The sequence below is a fragment of the Thunnus thynnus genome, chromosome 7 (genome assembly GCF_963924715.1).
Source record: "Thunnus thynnus chromosome 7, fThuThy2.1, whole genome shotgun sequence".
Lineage (NCBI taxonomy): Eukaryota > Metazoa > Chordata > Actinopteri > Scombriformes > Scombridae > Thunnus > Thunnus thynnus.
The window spans coordinates 3,357,644-3,370,960 of record NC_089523.1 but is presented as its reverse complement, the minus strand read 5'-3'; the positions used below and the strand labels follow the sequence as shown (position 1 = coordinate 3,370,960).

At 38.3% G+C, this 13,317-nt stretch overlaps 1 protein-coding gene across 2 annotated transcripts in view; it reads right to left on the bottom strand.

Moving 5' to 3' along the window:
• The window catches only part of tbx4 (T-box transcription factor 4), a 28,459-nt gene extending 17,607 nt beyond the window's left edge, over positions 1 to 10,852 (bottom strand). Inside the window, exons 1-3 of one of the 2 annotated variants that reach the window (XM_067593825.1) lie at positions 9,919 to 10,852; positions 4,798 to 4,943; positions 4,453 to 4,547 (exon numbers count right to left, since the gene is read on the bottom strand). In XM_067593825.1, the coding sequence (XP_067449926.1) occupies positions 4,453 to 4,547; positions 4,798 to 4,941 (239 nt within the window). In that variant the 5' untranslated portion in view covers positions 4,942 to 4,943; positions 9,919 to 10,852. Of the gene's footprint in view, positions 1 to 4,452; positions 4,548 to 4,797; positions 8,216 to 9,918 lie in introns of those variants that run through there. The other variant, XM_067593824.1, reaches the window with a different exon arrangement.
• Between the last annotated feature and the right edge of the window lie 2,465 nt (positions 10,853 to 13,317).

Genomic DNA, 13,317 nt, shown 5'->3' with positions numbered 1-13,317 from the left:
AGAGGGAGAGTGAGGGAAGAGCTGCGCTGGGTGCTTTGAAGAGGGAGGATTACGGCCTGGGCAATGACACTCACAATAACAAGTCTTCTAAGCTCAGCTAGGTGCTGCATGGGAGTGGACTGAGCCAGTTTGATCTTGGAGTGTTGGGAAAATGTGGGATCCCAGGGGGTGATGGTCTGGTGCTGGCTCAGGGTCTGCACCTCTTCCCCTACCACCTATGCACTGACCTTCCTCACATGTTAAGAGTATAGAGCCTGAGAGCCTAAACTGTACTCCTTCTTCCCTTGGTACATAAGACAACTTGAGCATCTGGTGATAACCTTAAGATTGGTAACATCTGAGGATATCATCATGCTCTGAAATGCGTTATTGTTTTTGAACATTTTTCAATTCAATCTTAAGTAAATGTGCACTGATGCAGGGAGTTCAGTATACTTACAATGTAAAATCATAAAATACTAATAATTTAAGGAAAACTATTTTTGGGGGCTTTTTGATGCATTTCAAAATGATTTGAATATTTTGGAACATAAAACACAAGAACACAGTTTTTGTGTCTAAATGCTCTTTCTTGCAATTCTGATCTATTATGACACAATTTGCTACATCCAGAGTGTAAGAAAATGGTATCTTTTCAAGGAAGACTTGCAATGATGCAAACTGAGATTTTATATCAGGCACAAAGAGCATGTCATTAATTAGCAAGAATTTGTTGATGCAGATCAGCTCAGTCTGTTTGAAGTCTGTTTATTAGGACATTTAATATAGTGCTGAAGGTTTTTGAATTAATCTTTCTGTCCAAATACTTTTGAAGTCCTCAAAAACAACATCACACATGCACAAAGTTTAAATTTCCGCTGCCTTTAGATGTGGATGAAAACATTTTAAAACAAAAGTGATCCTGACTATCGGCAGTTTAAACTGACAGTTCATTTATCATTTAATGTTTAAAATGATACATATAACATTTTGACATGTCTATGAAGTGTCCATGTCACCCCTCACTCTGAAAAGCTTTTTGCTTGCATCAAACTCAAAACCCTGCAGATCAAACACTGTCACTTCAGCCTGGTCTTCGCTCTACACTGCATCCACTTTTCCCGTGTTCCACACAGAACAGCATAATGACTCCACCATCGTCTATTACACTATCTTTTCAAGAGACACAATGCATTACCTCCCCCCCTTGCAATTTCTATTCCTTCTTCTCTTACAAAAGGATTGTTTGTACAATCTGCGTAATAATTTCTTTTAGTTGTGTTAATATTTTGCTTAAAGATTTAATAGTTAATACTGTATGTGGTCACTGAAAACAGCTGCACAGTGAGACATGCCCCAAGTCTAACCAAATGATCTAAACCAGAAAATAGATTAGAAGGATTCTAAGATTACTGACACAACAAACTGACTTTGTGCCATGCACAAAATAAATCAGAGAATCTTTTTCTGATTTTTAAATTTTTAATCCCTGCTTCCTTTTGTTGAGCACTGGTTAATTTTACTTCTACAGCCCTCTAAAATTATTTAAATATAACAAGAGGAAAAGGAAAATCACTCTTTGGTTGAATTTCTCAGAACTTGTAGACAAATCCAAGTTGTGAGGAATGGTCGCAAGCAGATACTGCTGCTTCATTTTAAAGCCAAAAATGTTGGGAATCAATTAACTAAATGCTAATTGATAGATCTGTCTCCATCAGTATTGCATTCCTTCATGAGCTGACAAGTAAAATGTGAATGATGAAAATAAATAAGACCAGGATGTGACTTACTCTCTCTGCTCTGGTGTTTGTTGCTGTTCAGCTGTGGTTTGCCACTGGCAATGCTATGTTTAACATATCATCTAGTCAATCTGATCAGTCAAATGTGGCATTAACTGTATTATGTTGTAACAGGATATGGGACTAAGGGTCAGATAACTATGCAGAACATTAAGGGGAGAACATATCTACATGTGCCCAAGACATTAAGTCAGTCAGTAAAAACACAGCAACATGGCTGATCTCTTGCTGACAAGAATCCTAAAATCTCACAAACTATTAACATGGAAATTATTAATTTAATTATTTAAAGAAAAACAGTTGAGAGACTGTAATGGCCAATGTGAACAGTAAGAATGAGACCCATTACTGTGTTTATATAGGCACTTGACTAATGTTTTGACACAAACTTGAAAAAATGTCAACATATCCATTTTACTCTATTTGCAAATTGCAAATAAAGTAAAATGTAAATACAAGTAATTTTGTCAGTGGCTAAGAAGAGAAAATTTCAGTCTCGGGGGTGGAGTTATCTTATGTCATATTACCTAACTTCTGAGTAATGTAATCCTGCAGACTTTCCAAACATACTGTGGTAAACAAGTGCTTGCCTGGGTTTATATGACACCAGTATGGTTTCCATTGTAGAACAATTCAGTTTGAACTTGTGCTTGTTCTCCTACACAAACTTGTTGTGTTGTTCCTCAGGGCTCAGTTCTTGGGACCATACAGTTTCTGTAAAAATATAAAACTCCTGCAAATTGGCTTGATTACTCACCTAAAAAAAGATCAGTCTGAATTTTTTGTAATTTGATTTGGTTTTAGGATGACGTTGCATGATAATCATGATAAAAATAGCTTTAATGTCATCTCACTTTGATTTTGCCTATTGTTTTTGAATTTTATTTTAAGATTTTGTTATGTAGGATGTTGAGGCTTGGCTGACTCTGGCTTTGTTTTGTTTTGTCCAGACATTTGACTCTCTTATCAAGCAGAACCCAATTTGAGACTGGTTGTTGTTGTATATTTAGTTGATATTTAATTTGGAATTTTATATCATTTGAGATGTGCTTTTGCCATATTTTCTCTCTTATTGCACTAACATCTTTCTCACCAGCACTGGTTTGTGATGTGATCAAATAGATAATTAAGTCTCTGTTTTATGATTTATGATCTGACTCTGATTACTAACCTGTCAGTGATGTCCTGGGTGGCATCATAAATTTGACAGTATCAAACATTTTGCACAGATTAGACTGAAGTAATCAATGAGAACTGAAATGATGACTTAACTAAGATTGAGAGCACTCAAGGATAATTTCAGCCTAAATTATTCTGTTTTTAAAATTTCCTTGTCTGCTCTGTGATTAATATTTGAAAGATTATCAGAGTATCACCAGAAATTAGTCTCACTTTACTCAAAAACTATACAGAATGATATGACAGGTTCACATAGCCATGCACTGAAACATTGGCCAGCTCAGATGTCAGATTTAATATAGTGTTTTACTGTGTTTTACTGAACTACTACAACACGATCCTTGCTAACAGTTCAACATTACCAAATGTCTTCTGCCATGATAACACAGTGAATGCACTATTCATACATGACATGCTTGAATAATTCAGTCTGGTGTTGATATCATTTTGCGTGAGTTCATTTTCAGAGTTGTCACTCCTGAAGGAATGAAGCCACTTTGTCTGTGACCTTCAGAGAGTCTGCTGCAGACTGACTGTAGGTAAACCCAGACAGGTTTCCCAGCACAGCTGCATAGCTAAACCACTGCACAGCCCTTCAAAGGGCTTTAAGGATTCAGAGCCCACTTTATCAGCTGGACAAGGGAAAGCCCATCTCTTAGCGTTATGCAGCATTAAGGAAAAAATGTGGTGACCTTTTACATTTTTTTACTGGAAAAAAAAAACATCCCATGAGGAATGAGAGGCGGAGGTCGATTTGAGAGTGTACTCATTCTCTGGTTAATGTCCAAAGGCCTCACTATCTAATCCTCAGGTCGCATTAAATCCAACAAGCCGAGCAGTCATTTGTGTTTTCAATTATGTACTCACTGCTGCAGGAACTCTCTGTCTCTTCCTGAAAGGCAAAGTTATAACTGCTATATGTTACTATTAGCTGTCTAAACAGATGGTCACAGAAAGGTATGATATTCATTTTACGTAATGAATCCATCACTTGAATATCACTTTCTCTGTATTTTTCCACAAACGCTGTGTTTTTGTGATGTAAAATATGAGAGGCTTTTAATATATTATGTGACCAACAAGATATGCAGTGTGTTCCTGGTTTCTTTTGACTTCTTGGCAACAAAGGAATGAAACAGTTTCCTTAGTGGGAAGACTACTAGTTACCACATCACTATTTCTGTTTAAATATAGAATTATGTAGCAACTTTGAACATATTTAAAGAGTTCAGAGGAGGTGTGACTGATTACCTGATTATTTATTAATGAGGTCATTTCTAATTATGGAATTAAGAAGTAAGCACACATACACTCAAATGTCATCACTCTCCTTAGCACATGCAAAAACCTTTTTAAAGGTGGATTACAAACATTTAAATTATAAATAAAAGTCTTGTGTCCAATATTTTATCTTTAAACATTTATGATGGTTTCCCAAACTTTGGGTCTAGACTGTACCATGACTGGTAAATGATGTGTTTGCTGCTTTACTAACCTGCCTGCTTTAGTAATGATCATCTCTGTGCCGGCCTCATGGAACTTCTTCCACAGCTCCCTCTCATGAAGAACGACCTTAATGTTCTCAATGTTCTGAAAGACACAGGAGCCAATGAAACGCTGGCTTTAGCTGTTGGTCTGATACACTTCAGTGTAAACATTTGTCTCTGTAGCGTTGTAAACAAAAAAGTTTAGATTTATATACATATATATATATATATATATATATATATATATATATATATATATATTCATTCATGATTCAACAATCTACAAACTTCTATAAAGTGCAGCCATAAGAAGCATCTGTGTGTTTGCTGTGTGGAGGGGTCTTCATGTGTACCTGGTCGGGCTCATTGGAGCTGGGAATGGTGGGAGCTGTGGACAGGCCCAGTCGTGACTGGTCCGGAAGGAGATCTGTCTCCCCGCCGGTCTGGACCCGGTTCACACATTCATCCGTCACAGCTGAAGCCTTCTCCTGCAGCATCTCTACAGGATTAGAAAAATACTCAGCTGTCAGACCTATCAGTGAGTAGCTGTGAAACCAGAGAGAATGTCTGCTGCAGACCAGACCTGGCATGTGTCCCTTTTCAGGTAATGTAAGCTCTCCAATACAAATAATACATGTTTCAGAAGGAATCTAATATACTGCTCATAGTAACCAGTATACACCATATAGTTACCTCACTACCATCAAGCTCTGCTCAAATGCACATACTGTAGCAGTGATTTCAAAGTGAGGGACCCCCAGGGGTCCTTGAAGGGCTCCAGAGGGTCCTCAGCAAAAAGGGGAATAATTTATTTCACTATAATTACATCCATAAGTAACACAATGACAGAATGTTTGACTATTTTGGCCATAGCTTTCATACACTTTCTGCAATATAACATTTAAAAGCAAAAATCAGATGGGGGTCTGTGGTCTTATTTGTGTCAGTTTAGGGGTCCTTGACATGAAAAAGTTTGAGAACCACTGCCGTATAGAGCCTGAACACTGCTCCATGTACGCGTAGTCTGCTCCTCGTACTACGTTGCTGCACTAGCCCTTTCCACTAAGTGTGAGCTGAGTGCTGTTAGACTTTCACCAGCAGTGTTAGGAATATGTCATCGTTCCAAAATCTACATTAATCTACACTCACTTTACATGCCAATTTTACTGAGAATATCGACTCAATTATTAATTATGCAACTGTGCAGTAATAATAATTGTGGGAAAAGGTACCTTTGCTTGTGTTAACCTGCATGTGAGAAATTGCATTTATATTTTTATATTCATTTTACCTTTAAAAACAAAACAAAACACATAATTTAATAATCTGTCCAAACCCATTTACTCTCAGGACCTGCAGTCATAACTCATAACTATTCAATGACCCTCAGCAATTTATTTACATCTCTCAAATTTAAACTATCAATTAATTTGATCATGGTGTTAGCTCTGGCTCACAGATTATAATAAATCTAGGCACCAGCTGATGATTGTGCCTTTTTACTCGCATGAAAGACAATTAAATCACATCCTCTGTTTAATGTCAATGTAAGTAATGAAAATTTAATATGTTAATGCTAACCATCATCTCACACCTTTTCAATACCCCTTCAAATGTAAATAGTAATATCAATTATTTAACTGTAATGTTTTATTATAAATGTCATTTTCCAATACAAACTACATTCATTTGGCTAGAAAAGCTTCTGCACTTGACTTGTATTATGAAGGAAAACAGACCCATTAAAAATAGCCTGGATGTCAAATATGTTCACCATAAGGAATATTTCATATAAGAAATGTAGAAAACAAAATTTTCCATTGTGCACATAAATGACTGGCTCAGCTTCATCACTACATGTTTGTAATGAACCCTGAAATCAGGTCATTTGTTTGGATTGGACTGGACTGCGTGTCCAGCCACTAGTTGCTGTTGCTGGTGAGAAAGTCTGGCAAAGTCACTAGAAGGTGGAAAATAACTTGTGTTAACTTGAGCCAAGCAGTATTTGGAATAGCTTATTACTGGATGTAGAAGTGGCTCATTGGAACATGAAAGGAAACCTAATATTCAGTTAACACAAAAGTTTCATGTTCAGTTGACTTAAATTTTGAAATATTGCTGCGCACATTTTCCGTCTCTCTTGACTAGCCTGCATGCTATTGTTTCAATATTCAATACTGACAGAATACATTCCCACATATTAAGATATAAACCATACAAAATCTCTAATCAGATCTCAACTATTTTAGATATAATCAATACAAATATAGGGAATACAAAATCACTATTTAGATTTCTAGATTTCAGCTATTTTAATCTGTATCCATTTGTCCGTGAGAATAATTTAATTAAATATTCAGTCGTCCAGCATCAGTCAAAATGTTTAACCACATATAATATACCCATTCAGCTGGGCAAACATCATCACACAGATCAGTTCAGCATTTTTATATTTATTCATGCCTATAAAAATAGTAGCGGTCACAAAAATGTTACTGCTCTGTACCATCTTATCCACAAAATATGAACGCCCGATAATCATCTCATGTGAACTTTAGCCCATACAGACTTCAAACTGTTTAGCTCTGTGACAGGTAGTCAGCATCAGAAATAAATCAAAAGCTCGGGTTTTATTTCAGCTTCGTAGAAGAGAGTCTGCATCAAAGCCTTAGCAACAAATCACACTGACATACTGTGATCATAGCTGTGGTCAAAATGCAACTGGGAGTGTAGTTTGGTATGAGAATGCATGAGAAGTACAGTGAAGTCCTGTTCCAAAGGGCAAATCTGAATTCAGCTATTAAACCATATCAGGAAGGGATTACGAGCAGTTTCAAACTTCAGCTGCATTTTTAACAGGAAAGCACCAAAGCCAATAAAGGAATTCAGTAAAAAACTAAAATTTCATTCCCAAAATGTACTGCGAGCTTGGGTTCATCCATGTCATGTTATGTTGATAGTCATAAGTCCTCCTGTCTCTCACACCTACAGAAGCACTGCAGATTGTCTTTCACACCGCTTCATCTGCCTCTGTGTCTCATCCTGCTGCTCCTGCTCCGAGCTTCATGTCTGCCTCAGACCCTCGAGGGTGTAAACGAGCTCCAGACAGCAGAGACTGTTTTCTTAATGCTACATACAGCCTGGAACTATTGGTGAGAGATGAACTGCATCAAACGAACTTACATGTGTATTTTTTGTAAAATACTTTTTTTTTTTTGTGCATGAGTTTAAAACCATTTCAACTGACGACATATTTTATATTCTGATTATAATTTCCCTTTCAGGTCATGTTTTAGCTGCTGTATTTCACATTGATCATTTGTTCCAATCGTTCTCCTATAACTTCTTACTGTTCTCAACTATCCTAAATACCAATCTAAGCAAAAACTACCAAAAGCGTGAAGTGTGTCAGTCTAAAACCTGTTGCTGCCCCTGAACCCCCAACGCTGCTCAGTCCTCAGGGTTACACACTGGGTCTATGGGCCTGTAAACACAGAGCGGCCACTCTCTTAGCCATGAAAGTAGAGAGGCGGCGTCCAGTGTAAACTGATGGAGACATTTGTGAAAGCTAATAAAGATAAGAGCTGACAGGAAAACAGCCATGGAGCCTTTTTTTACAGTGTGCATCTGGGCCTTTCACTGGTCCTGTTTAACTAAGCAGCACGAGCCAAAACCCTGTTTCTGTTTCTGTCACTCTGGACGTCCAATCTGAAAACTATTCAGGACACATGCTCGCGCGCACACACACACACACACACACACACAATGGTATATTCATGCTTGTCAACATACTGAAAAAAGAAGTTAATAAATAAAAACAGAGGTGCAGTCTATAAGGTTTCATATTTTGCAATACTGATCTGTTTAAATGTACAAAATCCTCAGTGGACTCTGGTTCTTGCTTGCTGATTACACTGCAGGATATGTTTGCTTTAAATGAATCTGCTTGTTAAACATGACTGTGTGCTTCAAGGAGAAGTAATGCCTGTGCAGCATTGATGAACAGTCTTAGTAAAATTCCTATGCAGGTCTGGAAAGTCTGGAAAAATACAGAAGATGAATTTGAGCATTTCTAGGTTTTGAGACGTTCTAAAACATAGTTGTCCCAGGTGCACATTTAACTACATGTTTAATGCTATAAAGCTCCACTGTTATTTCCCATGTTATTAGTGAAAGTCACGTGGTCTGGCCACCATCCTTATGCATCATACTCTGCAATGACCAGATTATTCAAATCCTTTCAAGAGGTCTGCTGAAAGCAGAGCAGCAGAATTTGAAAATGACAAATGCAAAAAGACCCGAGAGGTTAAGAAAAATATATAAGTTGTGTGTGTGTGTTGTCGTGTGAGCTATGAGGCGTGTTACTGTGACAGTGTGTCTTAATGTAATCCATTTCAATATACCGCCATTTTGTGTCTGCAGCACTGATGCAAGACCTGAGCATCAACCATTCAGTCTAAATAAACAAATAACATTATAAGATAAATACGTGAATAAATTACGTAAAAAATAAATCCTCTAACACCGCTGCTCAGCTGTTTAGTCAGACACTACTTATTGATCTGCAGCCTGTTGAAACACTGATTCACGGGAAAATGACTTGAAGAAACAGATGAAAGCAGGTGTCTGATCTAATCTTCATCTAACGACAGCACAAACTCTGATGCTCACTGTCAAGACATCCCCACAGTAACTTCAGTCTGTCAAGTTTTTTTTTTCCTTATTATTCCATAAGGGGAAAAAAACCCGTATCTTGTACTTTAGTACTTTAGAATATTTAAGAGAAAGAGAAAGCCTTCAACACCATTCTGCGTATAAAAATAAAAATAAAAATAAAACAAGAATTTAAAAAAATATATTTTAAAAATATCCACGCCGTTACTTCATTATGTTCACCTGCCAGTAACTACCAACAGCTGCCAAGTAAAATATTTAAGCAATTAAATAAAAAATAACCTTACCTGTTGTTTCATTGCTAGTATTATTTTAACAATAATAAGAAGAATTATTATTATTTATTTGTTATAAAATAAAGTAAAATAATAGTAGTTGTATTAAATTGGTTATAATCAAATATAGCACAAATCTGTAACTTCTGCAAACATTTTAACATTATTTGATCACGATAAAAACGTTCAAAAAATTCAACTGACAAAAAAGCTGTTTTGTAAAATGTTATAGTAGCTCGTTGTTTTATCATTTTCTCAACCACTAGTTGATTTCTGCTTCACACTCATTTATCACTTTCTTTCCACCGTAACTGTCAGATTAAAATCTTGCAGATCAGATAGTCGTGCAGTGGTCTAATCATCGCGGCTGATTTTCCTCACACATGATGACTCTATTTTAAAGCCCTCCTCTCTCCTTAACACAGCCGCCTTAAACACACAGCGCTGTTTACAAGCAAGCAGATAATCAGCAGATAATCAATTTACACCGTGCTAATCAGCCGCACAGACGTGTCTCTACTGTACCTCATGCAGTCAGCTATCATCTGCTTAAATCCATCCCTGTGCACCGCAGCTCAGTCTTCAGTCTGTAAACAGCGGGGTGTTCCCCTTCCCACAGCGGCCGCACGTGTTTCCAGAAAACGCCTGTTTTCCGGCGGTACTCTGGAGGCTGCAGCGGCGGCGGTCCGCTGGGAAGTGTCGGTGCGTCGGTCGGTTCGGCTGCCTTAGTGCCTTTCAGCTTCTCCAGCACTGAGCTGCCTTCTGCGCCTGTGCAGTGTGCTCTGAGCTCTGAGGGGGAACTCAGTGGGGTGTTTTCTTGGAATCACACACACACACACACACACATACACATACACCCACACACACACACACATACACACATACACTCACACAGCATACACACAGTTGCTCAGCCCCTTGATGTGTGAAAGCAGCAGGAGAGAATGATTTTTCCCTCTGGTCTCTCACCGGTCTGGCCCTGACGCTGCGGCCGGGCAGCAGAGCCTCCCAGGCGGACTGTGTCTACTCTGAGCCTCGGTAGGCTATCTGCTCCCCAACATCCACACACTGCACGTTAACACTCCCAACATCCAACTGCACCACCAGCCATATGTTGTCTCAAGTACTCAGCCATCAACATGCACTTGTGCAATTAATTTTTTTATTTTTATTTTCATTTAATCTTCTTTTTGGAGACTTTTTTTGGTACTGTTTTATAGTTATTCTACATGTGCCAGTCAATATGAAGCCGCTGTGAGGTGAACCGTCTCCACATCATTACTTGAGGTCAACAGGCTGGACTACACCTCAGAATGCCTTTCATCCACCTACACTACTGCAGACACACTGCTCAATGTTAAATGGAGCAGATGGAGCAAAACATCATATAATGCAAAACATTATCTGCAGCAATCAATAACCAGCCACTGATGAAAAAGTATTTTATCTTGATAAAATAACCCAGGCCTACTTCACAAAAGAAGATAACTCCGTTCATTTGCCTCAAAAAATGACGATCATCCTTCATCGATCACGACTTATTCTTTGCAATATTAATCTACCTGGAAAACACGCTGTAATCTTTCTAAAGAAATATTCTACCCCTGCAGCAATATCTCAATAAAATGACTGGTGCACCAGTTCATTTTAAATATTAAATCAAATAATAATCTGTACCTCTAAAACACTCTGTGATCTGTCTAAAGAAATACTTTGCTTCTGTCTAACCGCATATTTCAATAAATGCATTTGAAAAATAATCTTTGTCAGTATATAAAATAAATGCAGTACTCTGTAGGATGACAATTACTAGACCTCAATAAATGATGTAGTAATGAGCCTACAACAAATAGACTAACAGACTTTATTATTTACAAATGAGTCTTCTAGTGGTTTTTTTGCAAACAAGCAGGCCGCTGTTTTCTTACAATAAAGAGCCTCATGTGCCTAAAAGTTTTATGGAACTATTTTTGGCATCTTCACAATCCATCCTGCGTTTATTTGGCACAACCACGTTGTTATTAACTTGTTACTAACAATGAATGACACGTTCCAAACCAGCCGTATTAACGACCCTGAAGTACTTGTCACGATTAAACTTTTTATTTTGATCAGTCATGCGTCTTTGAGTCGTTATGACCCGACTTGGAACCATTTATAGTCGAAGAAAACGTCAAACATTTTTTCTCTTTTTCTAACCACAGGTATCTATGTAGCCTAGGAGCAGAACAACTCAAAGAACAGTCTGATTAAGGTATATTGGAAGCTTCTTTAAAATGTCTAAAACCCTTATTTTAGAGTGAAGGCTCATTTAGATCACAATGCGTTTCTAAATGTTCCTTTATTGATCTTTCCAGCCTCGTAAAGGCCTGAATGTAAAAACCACTTGAAAATAATAATAGCACCAAGTGTGTGTGTGTGTGTGTGTGTGTGTGTGTGTGTGTGTGTGTGTGTGTGGTAGTAGTAGTAGTCATCATCCTGCAGGCAGACATGCAGCCTCTTGGCGGATGACTGACGCGTAGGCCGCTCTGTATTTGGAGGTGAAATATATGCTTGTGGTTTTGCAGTAAATGAAGCATAAGTCTACAGCGCGTCTATAAATCAGGTGCCAGTGTGACTTATATATCTGCTGGTGACATGAGCGAATGAACGGCCACCGTTTGTCATTCGGCCTGTATGTGTGTGTGTGTGTGTGTGTGTGTGTGTGTGTTTGCAGCTCTGCTCCGCTGCTTTTCCGCGCCGCCTGATAGCGCTGCTGACAGACGCTCAACTCCGACTTTCTCCAACTGCTGAAAAGTGGAGATTGAATTGCTCCTGGCTGCTTTATTCTCCAACCTCAAACTACACACGCATTCTCACCCCCGCCTCACTTACACTCCAAACATCACATCCTCTGCTTAATTTGCTCCCATCATAAATCGATAAATCACTCATTTCTATTTTTATTATTGAACATTTTAACGCTGCAAGTTTCATTTCCTTGTTGATGGAACTATTGACTGTAAAATAACGCCTGAGGAGTGTTTAGATGAGTGCACTGGTGTCTATCCACACCACAGAAACTCTACAAAAGCCTTCATTATAATGTGGCTGCATTTATCTCAGTAAGCGCCCCTATTCCGTCAGAGCCAATTAGACCATCAGTCCAATTAGCCAGAACACAATTATACTAAAGCCTGAACTCATTCAGAGCCTGTAAAGTGTGGTTAATTCAGCATTTCGTACATTTAGGAGAATTATGGGGCCTTATATCGTCCAGCTCCACTATTATCAGAGAATGTGGCAGTTCATGAGGGAAAAACAAGATTGATAGCCTAAAATGCAGTATATTTAATATGTACATACATGTGCGGCCTAATTCACATAAGGCCAAAGCATGTTGACTTTTATGTGGATATTTATAGGCAAAAAAAAAAACCTGCAGAGATCTGACTGTTTGCCCAAACATGAATTAACATGCAGTAGTGGGTCAGAACAAGCTGTTTCATGCTCCAATTTACCCAAATCAACTTTTATTATTTTTCATTTTTGGCAGACTTTAGCTTGGCAGAAATGCTACAAACTCCATAGCGAAAACAACCTTTTTAAAATCACAAGTAAAAGCACTTCAAGTTAATAAAATCCTGAGAAGTTTTTGGATCATACCTCCTGCTTTCGCTCCCTGCTCGGCCTGACCTCTGTGCTCCTTCACGCCACGGTCTCCTCTCTACTGGGGGAACGGCAGTCTCACCGTGCCAGACCCATGCAGCACCTCTGCAAGTATCTGCTGCAATCAAAATGTTAGATTTTTTTTTATAGCAGTAGAATTGAGCTGGGGTTCTGGAAGGGAATTGAACCTCCACACACTCCCACCGTCACGTGGTTGGAGCAGGAGGAGGTTTCAGCTGCAGGCAGTCTGACACCAGTGTCGGACTGGGAAATATG